Below are 19,778 nucleotides of genomic sequence, written 5' to 3' on the forward strand. Positions count from 1 at the left end.
GGATGGTGTAGACAATACTTCATACCTGTACCCTGTGGGCTGTTTGTGTATTCTTTGCCTTAGTGTTTATGAATGCTTAACTCATCAGAACTTTTTCCTTTCCTTTCAGGTAAACATGTTACCAGAAATACAGCATCAGCTTTGCAGAAAGGAAGGATTATGTCAAATCATTAAAAGATTTCCAGGTAATCTTTCATTTGCTTCCTTATGCATAAATCTGTGAGATATATAGGCTTCCTCAGCAGACACAACTAAGGAGCCCTCAGATCAGCATACTAAGCTCCTGTCTTCATCAATGCCACCTTCACAAATCTTCTAGAATTCACAAGGTTTTGCCAAAGAGAAAGACTTTGGTAATAAGGAATAGCACACAACGTTGAAATTCTTTCCCTTAGTTTTGCCTTCTAAATTTCTAGATGAATATTCTTTTTCTTCCTGTGTATTTGTTTTCAAAATAGTTGTTGCTTCATTTTAAAAGCAATTATTACAGTACTTCTTAATTATACAAACTCTGAGGTTTTTAAAAAATATATTTCTTTAAGTGATTCCAGTCTTAACAAATTTCTTTCTGCTTCCTGGAGGTCTCTCAATTTGTCTCAACAACTTTAGAAATTTGGGACAAAAATTACCATCGCGCCTCCTCGTAGAGTCCCAGAGTGGAAAGAAAACATCAGATTGCATATGAGTCTTCACTGATGTAGCCTACTTGAAAACTCATCAATGAAAGAGTTCCTCAGGTTTCTAGTTTAAAACACACTTAATGTTTGTCCCTAGAAAGTATTACAATATATCATTAATATTTAAATCCACATAGTTTTAATTATGTTTTTAAAATTAATTTGTATCTGAGTTGAATCAGAAAACTGGTATCAGCTTTTCCATGGGGTTTCTGCTTCTACAGCAAATGAACCACGTTGATATGTCCCACTATAAAGACTACCATCTTCTCTTGTCATTTACCAAAGATTGAAATAGTCATAAATTAGCAATTAACCTTTCAATTTAAGGTACTTGTTTAAAATAAATAATCGATATATAAACTTGGTTATGCAGGAATCATTTTATATGACACTTGTAACTGACTCCATGATCTCTTTGTTTTGTTTATGTAAACTTTAGTGAATATTATTTTATAAAACAATGTTTTTGTGAGACGCAAGTAAACTGATTATTCCCATCAGTACATTATTAATATGTATCTAGAAATCCTTTAATTAAGTCAATTTTTAAAACGTTTGTTTACATTTTGAACAGAACCTACGTACTTTTAAAGTATGTTTTTCTTTGTTTCTGTTTGCATTTCAAAATGACTGATAAGCACTGGAGTTAGCAGAATAGAAGCATATTAATGAAAGCCTGTTTGTAGCCAGATATGAATTACCAGTTTCAAAAAAATTCCCCAAACAACTCTTACCTAAGTTTACATTTTGCTTCCGTAAGATTAAAAAATTTTAGTCTACTTGCTGCTTTAAACATTTCTTATTCTCAAAATCATCTATAAGTTCTAGACGTATATAGTCCTTTCCTCACTCTGCCTAGTTTGTAATTTTCTATGTATCTCTGTGACTAACAAGGTAATTTCATGGAATATACAGCCTTTTTAATGGAATTATTTCTCCTATAATGTTATCTTTCTATAGCTGAAGATAATTTTCTTAGATGTGTAGCTTTAAAGGAATAGGTCTACAGCACTGTTTTTTGGTATAAGCTTTATAAACAATAGCTTATGTTGGAGACAATGGCTATGAATATATAGTATACAATATAACATTAATATTAATAAGATTAAAAAACACATTATTTGTTGTGAATACTGAATATTTAATATTGGATACAGATCAGATAGCATCATGCCTGTACCTAAAAATATTTTTAAAAGTAGGTACTATTAAAAAGATGGTAAAACTAAACATAATGCTATATACTTTAGTCATTTTATTTAAAACTAAAGTGATCTATGCCATTTTGAGACAGACAAAACACAGATTTTGAAACCAAAGATTTTTACCTCTGCCACCTATAAGGTGTGTGAGTTAAATTTGCGTTGTTGTTATTTTTTTTTTAAGCTATAAAGTGAGGATAGTGAGACCCATTTCACAGATTTAATTTAAAAAATTAAGTATACAGGTATGAAAGTGAAAGTTGCTCAGTTGTGACTCCATGGACTATATAGTGCATGGAATTATGTGTATGTAATTTTATTTGACAACTAATACGTGTTTATATACATACTATTAATATAGTGACACATCGTGCTCCAAAATGGTAACTGGGTCATCCTAGATGTAAAAAGTCCAACAACAGGACTTTCAATATTTTTTCTCTTCATGTGATGGATTATCACTACAATTTTATGCTTCTGCCGAACCTGTGAAGAGTCAGAATTCACCTTCTTCCAAGTTCACAAGTCTGCCTGCCAGTTTCATGGGAGCTGGCAGAAGACAGGAGACTCCTGGGTCAGAGACAAATGACTTTATTATTTATAGCAAGAGAGGCAGACAGATTATCAGCATTTGCAGTGCATCCCAGCTCCCACAGGGCAAGTGAAGAGGTCTAGGTGGTGACACTTGTATACTAAGTGGTTTGCATTTCAAGAGCAGAGCTCCTAGCTTAGAGAGTTTGAATGTTCATAAGGTCCGTGAGTGTGCCTACCCTTTGCCCCAGAAAGACCCATTATTTTTGTTATACTGGGCAAAACCTTCTCTTTGATCTGGAGAGAGACACCATCTGTATCTTTCAAGGCTATCTGCTGCATAAATATCTTTGAAAAGATAGTTCAGAACAGATTCTTAGTGCCTCTGTTTGCAAATGATGCAAAAATGTGAAAAATACATGAAGTATCTCATAACGATTTCAGAAAAGAATACCTGACAGGTTTGAGTTCTGAAGCTTAATCAATGTATAATTTGGAACAAGATTTGAAGCCTGGTTTGCACTTCAGGCTTTTTTTTTTTAATCGATAAAAATAAGACATTGGCAATTATTAATAACTCAGAGATTCCGTAATTCCTCTGTGCCTTTTTCCCATACAGACATGCTGTGCCAGGCTTTATCTTGAGCAGTAGGTACCAACACGGATGCTACGAAGGCAGGGATGATCATCCCCATGAATCTGAATGGGACCTCGCAAGTGTGGCAGGACAGAATCTGAGCCAGATGTAGGGGAGAGTTTAAAGACAGCCTGTAAGACTCACACGGTCTCTTCCGTGTCCCAGCTGCATAGAGTGTACCTGCTGTTAGACTTGTGACTCACGTGGAAAGGCACAAATCCATGGAATTTTTACTGGCTAGCCCAAAGGTTCATTTTTATCTTGCCATTTAACGTGTTTGTGTTTGAAGACAAATGCTTCATAATTTTTCATTGGCCCCAGTTTTTTACTAGTGACTTTTGTTGCTGTTTATTGCACGTGTGTGCATGCGTGCTCAGTTGTGTCTGACTCTTTGTGACCCCATGGAGCATACACTTCCAGACTCTTCTGTCCATAGAATTTTCCAGACAAGAATGATGGAGTGGGCTGCCATTTCCCACTCTAAGGAATCTTCCCAACCCAGGGATCGAACCCATGTCTCCTGCATCTCCTACATTGACAGGTGGATTCTTTACCACTGCACCCCATCTGGGAAATTGCTTTTTATTAAGTTTTATTTTTTTGATAAAAAGATTTCTTTTCTATATTTGAAATATAAGTACAAAACAAAACACCAGGGAAACTGTTTTATTTGAGTTGTCAATTGTTTTTGTTCTCTTTTATGCCATTCAAGAAGCCTTGGTTAGTAGTGTGCCAAAGTTTTGGCTATTGCTCATTTTTTCCAGTTTTATCTCAGTTCTGAGTACTAGCTTTCATGTGAAATTTGAAATGTACCCAAACTTGTACTCAAAGTTTTGAACATTTTAAGATCTCTGGCCTCATCTTTTCAGTAACATGTGAATATATAAAAAAAGAAAAGGAAAATGATAAACAGAGTTTAACTCTTTTGTTGTATGTCAACAAGCCTGGACTTTTAAAAAATATAGATATTTACTACCGAATATAAAATATATCTTTTAATAACATAATTGAACTTATTTTAAAATATCAATCAGTATTAGTTATTTATCTTACATGGAATTGGTGATTGTTTTAAAAATTTTAGGTCTAAAAATTTCTGTTTATTGTATGATACCAGTGAAATATTTTCAGGGAATCAAGTAGACTAGCTTGAATTTAAATGAAGCAACATGGAAATTATCAATGCTTATGGACTGCAAGGAGATCCAACCAGTCCATTCTGAAAGAGATCAGCCCTGCGATTTCTTTGGAAGGAATGATGCTAAAGCTGAAACTCCAGTACTTTGGCCACCTCATGCGAAGAGTTGACTCATTGGAAAAGACTCTGATGCTGGGAGGGATTGGAGGCAGGAGGAGAAGGGGACAACAGAGGATGAGATGGCTGGATGGCATCACTGACTCGATGGACATGAGTTTGAGTGAACTCCAGGAGTTGGTGATGGACAGGGAGGCCTGGTGTGCTGCGATTCATGGGGTTGCAAAGAGTCAGGCACAACTGAGCAATTGAACTGAACTGAACTGAATACCATTTGAGAATTTTTATTGATTTCATTTTTTCCTTTCCTCTACAGTAATGTTTTCCTTCAAACAAGAATGTGAGTAATGAGGTTCCCAGTATTAAAGAAAATTGGGGACACAGCTCTATGAGGCAATCAGGCAGACTTTGAGAGAACACCAGAGTTAGCTTCTTCTCCATGCTCTAAAATGCTGGACTCCCTCTATGTGTTCTCTGAATGTGCCTTCATGCTTCTGCCTTTCCACTTCTGTCCCACACACGATTATATTCTTTGTGCAAAACATTCTTTCCCCAAGTAAAACCCTTACCTCTTTAGTATGACTGACTTCAGCTAGGTGATAGAATAAAGTAAGCTGATGGAACTAATTCAAACTAAATTATACCCTCACCCCAGTCATAAGCCTCTTACATGTATTTGCATTTTTAGAAAAGAAGTTTGCAAACCCAATGAATTTCTAATTGGTAGAATTTCTGGAAGTGCATTCAAATTCCTATTCAGTTTAGCAGCAAGCCGTTCACTCCCAAAGCTTACTGAATCCGTCTACTTTCCTCCATCTCTACCATGACCAGTCTTGTCCAAGTCAACGTGCTCTCATACCCTTCCCATTTCTTTTCTTGCTTCTGAATAATCCAGTTCATTATAAACACTAGCCAGAGTGATCTTTCCCCCATTTCTTTCAGAAATAAGACAAATTTATTTGGCCTGCTCACTGCAGTCTGTCTAGGGACTAAACAGCAAGGCCCAGGTAACTAGCTCTTATGCTCTGACTTGAGCCAGGGATAGATTTTATTGAGACCAGAAGTCACACATCCAAGTGTTTATGAGAGCCTAGTACGTGACATAAGAAGTTCATAACAATTCAGAAGCTTTCAAGATCAAATGACCCGCGCGTTTTCAATATTCAGCTTGTCATCAAATTTATAGACTCATTAATGTAAGTCATTTGGACTTTAAGAAGAGAAGAGGAGTTGAAAACATAGGAAGGTGCAAGGCAGTACCATGTGACATTGCCAAGAAATGCCTTGACAGAGTGGCAATGTTGGACACATAACGTTCCCCCGTGTTTCTCAGACCTGTAGAATCCAGTTACCACTGACATCCAGACCCATCCGGCAGCCTGGTCCTTCTGCTCCCATGTTTGTGTCCTCACACTTCTCTAAGCTCCTTCCTCTTAGCATATTTGCATTTCTCTACACACTTGGTAACTCCAGCTTCCATTCACCTCCTGAAATGGTTACTTTCTTTCCTAATCCCTAAGGACAGTTGAAGCTGGGTGTTCTACTAAAACCTTATTCTCCAGTGTTGGGAAGAACTGTTGGCATCTCTTTGCTACCCCTCCTTCCTCTCATCTGTTAACATCCTGATCATTCAGCATATTCAATAAGAAAATCATCACGTGGGTTGACTCTTTCTGGAGACTTCAGACCTGCCGTCATTCTTGTCAGTTTTGATGCCCACACCAAGGACCCATTCATCATCACCGTTCTTTGATCTCATCAAATCCATGACCTTCATTTCTTTTCATCTTCAGCCTCCCATTTGGGCAGCCTGGCTGATTAGTAATTTGCATCACAGACAACTATATCCATCTTTGAGACTTTAATTCACCCCTTTATAATCACTGGCTTTCTGGCTTTTTCCCTCCTTCGATATCTCTGAGCCTGGAACCTCAGAAGTCACTTTTGTTACTCTTAATTCTGCTACTTTCTCCAAGTCCCTCTGCTGCATTCAGTCATAATTTCTCTCCTACCAAGCCTGGACCACTGAGTTTGCCACTTGGAGTATTTCCTTACAGCTGTATATATTTTTCCTTAAATATATTTTTCCTTAAACATCAACTCTTAAGCCACCAATTCAGTAAAATTTTACAATCTGTCTTCTCTGCTCCCACACAGTAAACACTGAAGAAAACACGCAAGTTCTCTGTTCTTTCCATGTCTTCCTCACTTGCTAAAATGGAAAAAAAAATCATACTACTCCTGCAATTGTTAGCTCAGCCACCACCACCAATAGAAGTAGCTGGTGTCCCGGAGGCATTCTATCCAAATTTCCCTCTAGGATACTTGTGAAAACACATTAAAAATTTTTGAATACTAGCCCTAACACTCATAATATAGGAAAATATCAGAGGAATTTCCATACATTCTAAGGCTGATGGAAGCACATTGTGGTTCTTAATGCTATGTTCAATTCAGCAGAGTAGAGAAGACCTTCTCTTGCATGATCATGATATATTTTATTTCAAAAGAAAAGCTGGAAGAAAGTGCTGATGGTTTGGGTGTGGTTTCTAACTCCTGTGGTTTTAGCAAGCCATCAGTTGGGCTAAACAAGTTAGATGCTGGGAGCTTACATCTGTCATTCAGCGGCTTGTCTCAGAAGAGTTAAGTGATAAGAAAATGACACATTCCTTCCCAGTTGAGCATTTTGTTTTGCAAATGAAGCAAATATGAAATAAATATATTTTATATTGAAAATCTAAGTTCTTTTTACTCAGGACTGTCTTCTTGAGTAGAAGTCTACCTGATTTGCTGAGACAGGTACATTTTCTTTCCTCTTTGTTTCTATTGTACTTGTGAAAGCTTCCAGAGTAGCCTAGTCACAGTGTCTTAGTTGTATTTGTATATGTTTGTCTCCCTACAAGGACTAAGACACCCTGTTCTCAAGTTCAAGTGTATGGGCATAATTCCTGGTATATAATAGTTCCTCTAATATTTTTAAATAGAAGACTGGAGAGGATACTGATGGAGTGTGTTAGAGTGGTGGAAGGGCTTCCCTGGTGGCTCAGATGGTAAAGAATCTGTCTGCAGTGCGGGAGACCTGGGTTCCATCTCTGGGTTGAAAAGATCCCCTATAGAAGGGAATGGCTACCCACTCTAGTATTCTTGCCTGGAAGATTCCATGGACAGAGGAGCCTGATGGGCTACAGTCCGTGGAGTCACAAAGAGTCATACACGACTGAGTAAATAGCTCTTCAGAGTGGTAGAAGGGGACCCTGGTGATTATTAGAGGGCTTTGGTGATGCTTGGATGGATTTATCCCTTTACTCACTGCACAAATTCAGTATTGAGTTGGCTCTATGAGGCAGAGTACCAGCAGGAGAAGTGGAAAATACTGTCTCCTTCTTCCAAGATATAATTACCCATTTTGAGTAATAAGGTATTTGTATCCATGAAAGAACTAGAGGACTGTTATCATATTACACACACAAAGCATAAAGATACCAATAAATTACATGACTGGTATCCACTTCTGGGTGATTATCATTGCAGCCCAGAGACTGGTCACCTTATTCCTGTCTAAAAAGAATATGCTTAACACTTTATCACATTGTTGGTTCTCCTCATGCATGCAGGCTGGGGATGGATATAGGCTTTTTATGGACAGGCTTGTATTTTTGTACCATTTCAACCCCCAAATCTTTAAATATATGTTCACCATTTCTTTAGAGAGGAGGCTAAGGACAAAGTAGAGAGACAGTGGTAAGAAGGGTCTCTCTTCTCTTATCCAGTAATGTTTTAGGGCTTCTTATAGATCAGCTTTCTGGGCAGTTTTCTTCATCTTAATGGTTCTGCATTCAGGACAGAGGAAATAAATCCAGTACTTCTTGCTGACATTGTGCTTCAGCATTTTTCCTCTGTGGATCCTGTGAAAGAAAGGGAAGATGTCTGAGCTGTAGCCAGAAAACCTAAATCAGAAAGAGAGAGCATTGATCTTGGTTGCATGGGTGTGAGGTGGATTATTTTTGTCTTTAAAAAAGAACCACTTAAAACCTCCACACACACACACCCCCAGAAACCCTATGTAATGTAGGAAGAAATGACTTTGGTTTGATGGAAAAAGGGTAGGGTCCTTCCCTCTTTATCCTCTTCTTTGCCCTTTCTTTTTTTCCTCCTTGTGGCCCCCAGAGGCCACTGCCTGCCACCTGTCTGACCCATAAAAATCCTCTGAAGACTTTGGGCTGGGAACCACGGCTCTTGATAAGGAACTTTAGGATAGAGAGCATGAACAGGGGTCAGTGGGGGTGGATTCTATTTATCAAGCGTGATTCTATTTTCAAGCATGGAAGTTTGTAGAAATGTTCTTCTCTTTCCTGTGTCCTGTTAACATTTTTGGCCACCATGAGAAGGAAAATAGAAATCAAATTTGAAAAATGATCAGACATGCCTTTTTAAATTCCTGTTCCCTTTCCCTTTTTTTATGCTGTTATTGTGCTCATGAGATACATTTGTTATGAAAAGAATAGAAAATACAGATAAGCAAAAAGAAAGAAGAAAATTTAAATTTAGTGAAACTACATAATTTTCCCTACCTTCCCTGTTCATGAACAATTTTTACATACTAGACTACTATTCGATTCAAGCATGAATAAATCATGGCGTATTTTTCAGTGGGAAACTGTGAAGACATTAAAAATGATGGCAGATATACATCTATTGGCATAGAAAAATATTCATACCATATTGTTAAGAATAAAAGTAATAAGAGTAACCCTGATATATGTTATATATATCTTAGATTATTATATCATTTACCTATGTATGCAAGATCTATGTAAAATATATGTTAATAATATATTTTATTATAAAAATATGTACTTACATATATACACATATATATTAATTCTTTAGTACTCACAATGTCTCTGTGAGGCAGTCATCATTATTATTCCTATTTTACTCGAGTGTAGAGAAGTTAAGTAAAATTTTCAGTGTCACACATCTAACAAATGATATCTGCACATAGTCCGCATGAGTCTGGAGTCTGCTTTCTTAGCCACTTCTCCCTGGTGGCTCAGATGGTAAAGCATCTGCTTACAATGCAGGATACCCAGGTTCGATCCCTGAGTTGGAAAGATCCCCTGGAGAAGAAATGACAACCCACTCCAGTACTCTTGCCTGGAAAATCCCATGGATGGAGGAGCCTGGTAGGCTACAGTCCTTGGGGTCACAAAGAGTCGGACACGACTGAATGACTTCACTTTCACTTTCATTTTCTCTCCTCCAAACTCCTCTGGGTGGCATTCAAGGCTCCGAACAACATTTCTCCCTGGTTTCCCATTATCTCCCAGCATAACTCTCTGCCCAAGCTCCCTTTACTGTCCTAACACGAGGCTGTGGCTCTCTCCTTTACCTGCTTTGGGGCTTCCCTGATAGCTCAGTTAGTAAATAATCTGCCTGCAATGCAGGAGACCTGGGTTCAGTCCCTGGGTTGGGAAGACCCCCTGGAGAAGGGAAAGGCTACCCACTCCAGTGTTCTGGCCTAGAGAATTCCATGGACTGTATAGTCCATGGGATCACAAAGAGTCGGACATGACTGAGCAACTTTCACTTTCACTTTTCCTGCTTTTACCCTAATGACCTCATCTAATTTTATCATCTCTTTAAAGATTTTTTTCTCCAAACACAGTCACATTCTGAGATATTGAGAGCTAGGGCTTTAACATGAATTTTCAGAGGATACATTTCAGCCTGTAACAGCCAAGGGATAGAAAGAGGAAGGAACTGTGATTGGTAGTTCACCAGATCCATCTGGTGAGAGGAGAACAGATCCCCAAAGGAAGAAAGATGTTGGGCAGACAAAAACAATGAATGTCAATTATTATCAATTTTTGATAAATATTTATTGATTGGTTATGATAAAGCCCATGGTACCAGTGGTAAAGAACCCACCTGCTGGTGCAGGAGACATAAGAGATGCGGATTTGATCCCTGGGTTCGGAAGATCTCCTGGAAAAGAAAATGGAGACTCACTCCAGTATTCTAGACTGGAGAATCTGATGGACAGATTCGCTTTATAATTTTATTTATTTATTTATTTTGGGTCTTTGTTGCTGTGCGGTCTTTTCTCTGGATGTGGTGAGCGAGGGCTACGCTCTAGTTGCAATACACGGACTTCTCGTTATGGTGGCTTCTCTTGTTGCAGGCAACAGGCTCTAGGGCAGCTGGGCTTCAGTGGTTGCAACACATGGGCTCGGTAGTTGCGGTTGCCAGACTCTAGAGCACAGGCTCAGTAGTTGTGGTGACTTAGTTGCTCCGCAGCATGTGGGATCCTCCTGGATCAGGGATCAAACCCATGTCTCCTGCACTGACAGGTGGTTTCTTTACCACTGAGCCACCAGGGGAACCTGATTCATTTTAAAGTAAGAGAATATCCATGTTTTCTTCTCTTTCTTACTTTCTGCCTTGAACCCTAGTTCTCAGACCTTTCTCTGCTCTCCAGAGCTAGCTAAGATGAGAAATTAGTTCATTCAGCTATACTTTTCTCTTTCAAGTATACCTTTTTAAAAAAAAAAATTGTATGTACTTCAACCCCTAATAATAATTCTATGGATAAGAATTTTAGACTCCATTGCAGACCAGTCAGAATTTCATGATGTGAATGCAGTGATCACTTCCTGAGTCTGACCTATCCATAAACTTGATCATTCTGCCTGTGAGCCATAAATCTCTAAATGAACTAATCACAGACAGAATCAAATGGAGATTTTGAGAAAGCAATAGCATCGCCTTGCTTCATTTCCTTGAAAATGGGAAAAAAAATATTTGCTGCTTATTATAGCCTGTTAGTTGTAAACTACATAACTCTTCCTTCCATTTGGCATATCTCGAAACCTAAGATGCAGGCTTGTCGAGGTGTCTGGGATACATACTGTGAAGTGCTTCACACCTGGCCACTGGCAAGGTAGGGAGGGTCAGTGCAGGCTGGTAGCACGAGGGTGTGAGGGTCAGCGTGTTGAGCTTTCGGGGACTCGCTTTTTCTTTGAAAGAAGCTAGACCAAACTCATTGACCCAAAGGTGCTTCTTGCTCTGGTGCTGTGCATGGAGTTATACTTTGCGATTTTGGCATCAGGCCAGTGTGAAAGGGACAACATGTCCATTTTCCAGTAAACGTTTGGCAAGTCCTTGACATCTTTGAGATTGTGCTTGAGACCGATGAGCTCAGGGAGCTGATTAATCCCTCTGCTCTTTGGTTCAATGACCCTGACCTTTTAAACTTGGACTGACTTGGTGAACTTTACATTTCTGGGGCTTGACTTGTGTGTCTCCTGCCATCATGTAGGTATATTGATTTACTTCACTCGGAGAGCTCGTTATCTTGTGCCAGACACTGGGACACACGAGGAGCAAGCTTGCATAGACCACTTGCAACAATGTGTATGATTCTGATGATTAATTCTGATTTCAACAGACCATAAAAGAAGAGGTGATACGAGAGATCCTCACTTTTGCCCTTCAGATCTTTCCAGCAAGTCCCCATTTACTTATTTCTGTGCTATACATAGGAGAGTGGTGTTGCATCTGAATAACTTGTAAAAGCATGAACAACTTTAAACAACAAAACTGGGTTCCTTTGCATTACATAATAAAAACTCAGTAAACTCTGCTTGTACTTCATGGATTTGTTTATCCTGTTTGCCCAGCCTGCAACTATTAATCAATAGTTTATTCCTCGCTGTGTGTAGACACGTTCCATGACTCAGTATACTGTCATCTAAAATAAACTCTACCACATTTCTTTGCTTTTTCCTCAGCAAACACATCACCCAAGCAGTGAGTGTAATATTCCCCATGTCATTTCTTCCTGATCCACTGTGTTTGTAACAGAAATGATAGCAGTGAATCTGATATCCTGATAAGAACCCACTCCCCCCAAAACTTCAGTTAGTCAATTCAGTCACTTAGTCATGTCCAACTCTTTGCGACCCCATGGACTACAGTGGGCCCCAAAACATAACTTGCTTCAAAATAGATGGAAAAATCTTCTTACGGGAATGGCAAAACCCTTTATTTTAAGCCATCAGGGGCTACACTATTTGGAGATTACAAGAGCTAGATTAAGAAGAGTGCAGAGTGAAATCAGTTTCTAGGATTTAGCTGCTTAAGTGGTGAAAGCCCAAAACTTATACACTTGCCTTGCTTTGTGAGTAAACTAAATAAGTAAAGGAGAACTGTTCTATAATTTTGATTCATTTGTTCCTGTGTATATATGCAGAGACAGAGATACACACACACACACAGATTTTGGTGTTGGAGGATATAGTATGTTGAATCTCTTCCCTAGTCTCCTTCTGGTGGGAGAGGTAGATATTGAACAACAACAACAAAATTGCAAATGTTATAAAAGGAAAACAATGTTAGTAGATTTGCAGTGCTCATGGCTTGCTCATTTTCATGGAACTTCTGAACTGGAAACTGATTTTTGACTTGTAAGATATCATCAACATTAGGAAATGAAAACCCACTAAAGTGATACATTAGCTTTAAGGCACACAGCTTCATAAAGTGTATGTTATATAACACATTATTCATGGGAAGACGACGCTCTAATGGCTAGTTTATTGAACTTATTGTAATCATAATAATTAATAATACAGTGTATTAGGACTGATACATTTTAATGGACATTTAATGTCTTCCAGTCTGACAGATCCCATTGAAATATATATTGATAAAGATCCAAAATAAGAGTTGCTGCAAGCTACAAACAAAGTGAAATACATTTATTTCCCTAAACAGAATCTTAGACTCCTTCATTTGTAGTTGAAGTTGTGATTAGGAAGGATACATATCTTGGCAGAAGTATAATTAACTGAATGAATAGGATCATTTGGGAATATGCTTTACTCTTTGATGATGGGTTGGGTGTGCTTCTGTCTGGAAGAGATGCACAGACTCTTATTTTATGGTAAATCCCATTCAAATCCTGTGACTCACACTTTGGGGACTTTTTTTTTTTTTAACTTCTGTTACCTCCATCTAACGGTAAAATATGGAACTTTCTCTTTTCTTCTAAGGCATTTAATACCATAGAGTCATAATGCTTCCCTCGTGGCTCAGATGGTAAAAACATCTGTGCAATGCAGGAGACCCGGGTTCAATCCCTGGGTGGGGAAGATCCCCTGGAGAAGGAAATGGCAACCCACCCCAGTATTCTTGCCTGGAAAATTCCATGGATGGAGGAACCTTGTAGGCTACAGTCCATGGGGTCACAAAGAGTCAGACACGACTGAGCGACTTCACTTTCATAGTCATAGGTGGTGTTAGTGGTGAAGAACCCGCCTGCTAATGCAGGAGACCCAAGAGATGTGGGTTCCATCCCTGGGTCAGGAAGATCACCTGGAGAAGGGCATGGCAACCCACTCCAGTATTCTTGCCCGGAGAATCCCATGGACAGGGGAACCTGGCAGGCTACAGTCCACAGGGTGGCAAAGAGTCAGACACAGCTGAAGCGACTTAGTATGCAGAGAATCATAGCAGCAGTACAATCCCAGTGTTGATGGTCGTTTCAGAAGAAAATGTGTAGCTTATGGAAGGGTCAACTTACCCCTAAATAGACAAAAGTAGGTAATTTAGCCACATTAGCTGAGAGAGTCTTTTGAAGGACTATCTTGCCTCATTCATTTCTGAATCTTCATAAGATGCTCATAAATACTGGTAAGAATCTTAGCCTAAGAGATCAGAAGAATTCTAACCTTCAGCCTTCAAGTCAGGAGTCCTGTGGTCTTCATATGAGAAGAAATGCACCCAGTTATGACCTATAGTAATGTGACCCTGGGAAAAGTATGTAGCCCATTTGTGCCTCATTTTTGGACTTGTAAGAAGGAAACAATTTTACTGACCATTCTTTCTTCACAGAATTGTCATGAAAATGCTTTATAGAAGAATATGTGTTGTAATCTATAAAGGTATTATGTAAGGCATTATTTCTGTATTACTCAAGATATCAATGAATCGATTTGGAGAGGAAAATTGAATGAGATGTTCAGCTTTTCAGATGGACATAAAACTGTCACAGCAACATATATTGTTCTTTTTAGAGACATTCTGATGAAAAGAAAGACTATTTATGCTTAAGTATTATCTAAAGTTAGAGGTTGAGTACAGATCAACAGGATTAGTACTAGTTTTGTGTTTGTTTTATAAATACACTGGGTCTTCATGATTTATGCCCCAAGGTTATATTATAAATAAATTACCTTCAAATAATAACATGTAGTAACACTAATTCTTTACGTATTATTTGTTAGTTGCCGTGTCAAGCACATTATCTGCTTACTCTTTTAACCCTCTGTAAGCATCTGTGGGGCAAATACTGACGTATCTTCTTTAGATAAAGGATTGGAAGCTCCAAGAATGTCTGAGCTACATACACAGCTGGAAAGGCGAAGATCCATATCTTAGTTACCACGCACCACCTTTTGTAATAAGCTTGAGCTGCAATACTATATTTTAAGCCTATCTTTTATAATGCAAGAACATAAGAAAGGAACTATTTAAGAAAGCCTAAAACCTGGGTCTAGTGAAAAGAGAACTTGTTTACCATTTTATTATTATTATTTGATCCACTAACATAATTCTTATAATTTCTTATTTACCATAATATTTACATATAAGGACACGTTAAGTGAATTTGCTGCAGGTGGGAAATAGTTTTTTCTTTTAGTCTTTTTTGTTGTTTTAGCCTTTTAATTGGGAACTCAGTAACAGATGGGAATTGAGAGCCCTCGGAGAGTCAAAAGCTCAGGTTGTCATCACTCGCTGGCACTTTCTCTCTTGAGGGTTCTTTTTGTTGTTGTTCAGCCGCTAAGTTGTGTCCGACTCTAGGCAACCCCATGGACTGCAGCATGCCAGGCTGCCCTGTCTTTCACTATCTCCCAGAGTTTACTCACATTCATGTCTGTTGAGTCGGTGATGCCATCCAACCATATCATCCTCTGAGGGTCTTCTTTACCTTTCTTCTGTTACCTTTTATCTGATGTGCCCACTCAGGGTCAGCTCCTCAAACCATCCACAACCATTTTTAGGCTAACTAGAAATTTTACTGTGGCAAACTTCATACCACAGCCATAGGTCTGGGGCTCGGGGCAACTCAGATGTGGGTGTACCACCAACCTGAGGTCTGGGCCTCTGGAATGATAGTGACCACCTCGGGCTATGTGGAAGGACCAAGTATTAATTGTCCTGGCTGTTTAAGGCTACTCTTCTGACCTTCAAGGGAGGGCTTTTAGAATTCACTGGTTGTGCTGCCAGAAGGGTTTATAAAGCACCATTCTGGGGATGTGAAATTAATAAATGTAAGTAGAACCAAATTATGTTTTGTGGGTGATATATGATTTCTGTGGATTAATGGTTCTCGAAAATGGTTTTCAGAGGAAGTAATTGCTTTGACCTGATTGTGCATCTGCTGCTGGGGAGTGGCAAGAGCAGACTGAATCTGGCTGCGTGTGTGCGAATCCCTTCTTGGCCTCTTAATAGCCCACTGTCCTTGGGCAAGTTTCTTACCTTCTCTATGCTTCAGTTTTCTGTCTGCACTGTAAGGACAATAATGATTTTTGCCTCTGGGGATTGGTAAAAGGATAAGAGTTCCTACATGTAAAGTACTTGGAATAATGCCTCTCGCACAAGCCAGCAATCCACAAATGTTAAGTATTTAATAAGCATCTCCATAAATATTAGTTGATAAGTACTACCAACAAGTCCTCTTATCTAGTTGGTGAGACCCATGTTTTTTAGGATTCACTAACCTGGGAATAAAGCTAGGTTCTTAAAATGGTCACAAAAATATTTCTTTGCGTCCACCTACACTCACCGTCTTCAGCCCCCTTCTCTCAAAATCCTGCTTCCAGTCACTTTTGGATCATCCTAAAACAATCTTTTCATTCATTCCTATCTGACCTCACATTCTTTTTTGATAAATTTATTTATTGATTTCTTGTTGGTCTAGAAGGAAGTGTCTATAACTAACCTATACACGTAATTTCAACAATCCTTAATGTAATGGAAAAATAGAAGGAAAGTGCTCATGTGCTCAGTCATGTCTGACTCTTTGTGGCCCCATGGACTGTAGCCCGCCAGGCTCCTCTGTCCATGGAATTTCCCAGGCAAGAATATTGGAGTGGATTTCCATTTTCTTCCTCAGGAAATCTTCCTAACCCAGAGATCAAACTCTTGTCTCTTGTAATGCAGGCAGATTCTTTACCACTAGCGCCACCTAGGAAGCCCAAATGGAAAGTGCTTTGTAGTATAACAATTTGTAATGTAATATGTAAATGTTGGTGCTGTGTTCAATGGCTTCAGTCGTGTCGCTATGGACCATAGCGCTTTGCAACGCTATGGACTGCAGCCAGCCAGGTTCCTCCGTCCACAGGATTCTCCAGGCAGGAATACTGGAGTGGGTTGCCATGCCCTCCTCCAGGGGATCTTTCCGACCCAGGGATTGAACCTACATCTCTTGGGTCTCCTATACTGGCATGCAGGTTCTTTACCACTGAGCCACCAGGGAAGTCCAATATGTAAATATTTAGGCATAATGATATCTTAAAGTGTAATGAAATAGTCAAGTGCTCCCCCTTTTATTTTGAGTCTCCCTGAATGTGACAGGTGCAAATTCAGATTGGTTCAGTTAATATCGTAAGGAAACCAAGATTCCATGCATTACATTGCTATTGGTGAACAACTCTTGAGAAAGCCACAAGCAAAACAGAGTATAGTGTTCCTTTGCTTGACTATGAAATTGCATTCCTGAAAAACTCAGTGTATATTGAAATTGGGTAAAATGCCTAGGGCTTATACATAAAGTGGAGTCAAGATCTAGGTTCAAATAATTACCAACAGCCTTTTCGTCCACATCGGTGTCCAGCAAGACATTCAAAAGTGATATGGGATAGGGGAGAATGTATTGTTTTGCACAGAGTGATACTCATCATAGCAGCAGGTGTTGCGGTATGTGCCCTGGCCCATGAAAATAGACATCTAATTATTCAAACAGGCATTGGGCTCTGCACCTTACCAATGCATTCCAAATAAACATCAGCTTTATCCTAGACAGGCAGAGAGCTAGTCTTTTTAACCCTCATCCATTAAATTTCAGTAGCATTCGCAATCACTGTGATGGCCTCAAATGCCCCCTTTGTCTCAGAGGGTGTATCATATGTGCTCATGAACTCAATCCTCTTACACTTGATACCACATCCACTGATTACTGTACTTCTGTTGCCCTGTGGTCCTCTGCTGCCAGTGTACACCACTGGTCACACGCACCAAAGGTGTCCTACCACCAGAGTTCCACGTGGAAGAGGCTGCAGTTGCACCTGCCATTGTCTCTGCTGTCCCATGCCCAGTGTCAGGGATCCTGAGGTTCATGTGCTGCCTGCTTCTCCTCTGGCTGCTGCTGAAACGATTGGGGCCATGTCCCACGTACCAGTCACTGTCTTGTCCATTGGCTGAAAGTCCACTGGTGTTCTCAGAAGCCAGAATAAGTCAACACTAAACTGACTTAGTAGTAGTAAAAATAAATAAATAGTCAAAATCTTTCTTTACATTATAATTTTTTTCTGTTGCATGGAATGTTACACTCTCACTGAAAAAACATTTTTTTCAGTGTTGTTTTAGCTTCTGACATGAAACCTGGGGTGGAAGCAAGCCCTATGGAATATCGGAGCAACATACTAAATGCTGCCCCGCCTCTTTCATGTCATCCTATTATCCTTGGCCTTCTCTTCCATCCACTGTTTCTTCTTTAGGACAGTTTTCTTACTATTAAGCCTCACCCATGGTTCTTCCAATCAGGGCCAGACACGGTGAATCCCTAGTTGAATTCAGATTGGTGTCACACTAAAACTCCAATACGCTGGTAAATAATAACCAGATTGCATTCTTGTCATCCCTCGTTGACTATATGGTTTCAGAGAACAACAACGAAAAGTGGGTGTCTTTTCTTTTCCTGTTTTTGGGGGTTTGGATGGTTATGTTTAACATCATTGAGTTCTAACAGTGTTATGACTGTACCTGAAATATTTCTCTTGAACAGAATATGGAAATAGGGCTGCAATTATCCTTCAAATATAAAGCTATAATATTTATATTTATATTCTTGTGTTCCAATACTGCAGGAGTATTTACTTTGTTTCTAAATACAGAATTAAGAAGAAAAAAAGAAAGATTATGTAGTTAAGTAAACTGATTATGCCTAATTTATCTTTTCAGTTCAGTATTTTGTAATGTTTCTTTTTCTAGATTCCTTCTCTTTGTCCTCTGTAGGTTATTCAACAGCCAGTTTTAGAAAAGCTTGTGTCATTGAAGGGAGAGAACTTTAAACTATATTCATAGAAGGCTATAAAAAGCAAAGATACCACCCACAGTGATATTTAAAATTTTCCAGTTACATGATTTATTGGTAAATCTACATGTGTTATGCCAAGAGCAAAATAAGCAAAGTACCAGGTGTACTCTTTTAATTAAGAGAAATTTTACCTTTAAGACAGATTTTAATAGAATATTTTCGTGTTTGTAAGCTACTGGAACAACATTTTAAGCCATTTAGTGGGTGAAAAGTCCTTAATTATATGGAATATAGCTCACGAGGGAAGCAAAACTGAAAAAACACCCCCAAATCCTAGTGTCTCACGTGAATTTTGAAAATTTCTAGTCAGAAATATGTGCCTTAATGTCACCTGAAGCTCCTGATACCAGTGGATACTGTGAATGGTTTAAGCAATTTGATAAATAAAAGCCAGATTTCTTGAAGAAAATGCTGAATTAACGCAGCATTCTGAGAAATCCGCCCATAGTGGCAAGCTGGAGGCTGGGTGAGTGAGTGTGAGGCAGCGAGCTGAAAACCTGAATTGCTAATCATTCGGTGGGTGATAGCGGCTGTGAACTTCTGTCACTTTTCACTCTAGATCTACGAAATTGAATGAACACTCTTAAGTTCAACTTTTCTCCTAATAGAGACCTCAAGTACTTTTTCTCTAAATCAGATTTTGCTCGCCTGCCTTTCTTGCAGTGGTCCACCCCAGCAGCCAACTGGGCCGAAGGGGCCTGACCTTGGCCCTGGGCATGGCAGGGGGCCCGGGAAAAATGGCCCCTTTGAGAGAATGCTGAGCATTATGTTGTGGTAAGCAAACAAATAAAACACCCCCTCCAACAATAACACAGTTTATTTGTAAATAAACCTCAAGGCGTAATTTAAATTTTTCAATACCTTTTTTTGGAGGGAAGGAGATCTAGGGACAAAGTGGCAGCCAAAGGGGAATTAGCCTTACTCAACACATAGTGAAATTTCTGCCAAATTCTGCTTTTATAACCCTCTTTTTTTTTTCCCTAGGCAACCCTGTCAGCTCACTAAAACCCGTCCTGTACATCCTCTCTCCTTGTTGGTCTCTTTTTTCACTCTTCTCTTTCTGACTCATTTATATCGATTAAAGATCAAT

The 19,778-nt window shown here is 39.1% G+C and overlaps 1 protein-coding gene across 5 annotated transcripts in view; it reads left to right on the forward strand.

The window, feature by feature from the left end:
• CPED1 (cadherin-like and PC-esterase domain containing 1) overlaps window positions 1–19,778 on the forward strand; it is a 330,082-nt gene that overhangs the window by 91,379 nt on the left and 218,925 nt on the right. For all 5 annotated transcript variants that reach the window (XM_010838063.1, XM_010838065.1, XM_010838064.1 and 2 more), the window contains one exon: window positions 110–185. In XM_010838063.1, coding sequence (XP_010836365.1) covers window positions 110–185 — 76 coding nt within the window. The remainder of the gene's footprint in view (window positions 1–109; window positions 186–19,778) is intronic.

The sequence above is a fragment of the Bison bison genome, unplaced genomic scaffold, assembly GCF_000754665.1.
Source record: "Bison bison bison isolate TAMUID 2011002044 unplaced genomic scaffold, Bison_UMD1.0 scf7180017864089, whole genome shotgun sequence".
NCBI classification, from domain to species: Eukaryota; Metazoa; Chordata; class Mammalia; order Artiodactyla; family Bovidae; genus Bison; species Bison bison.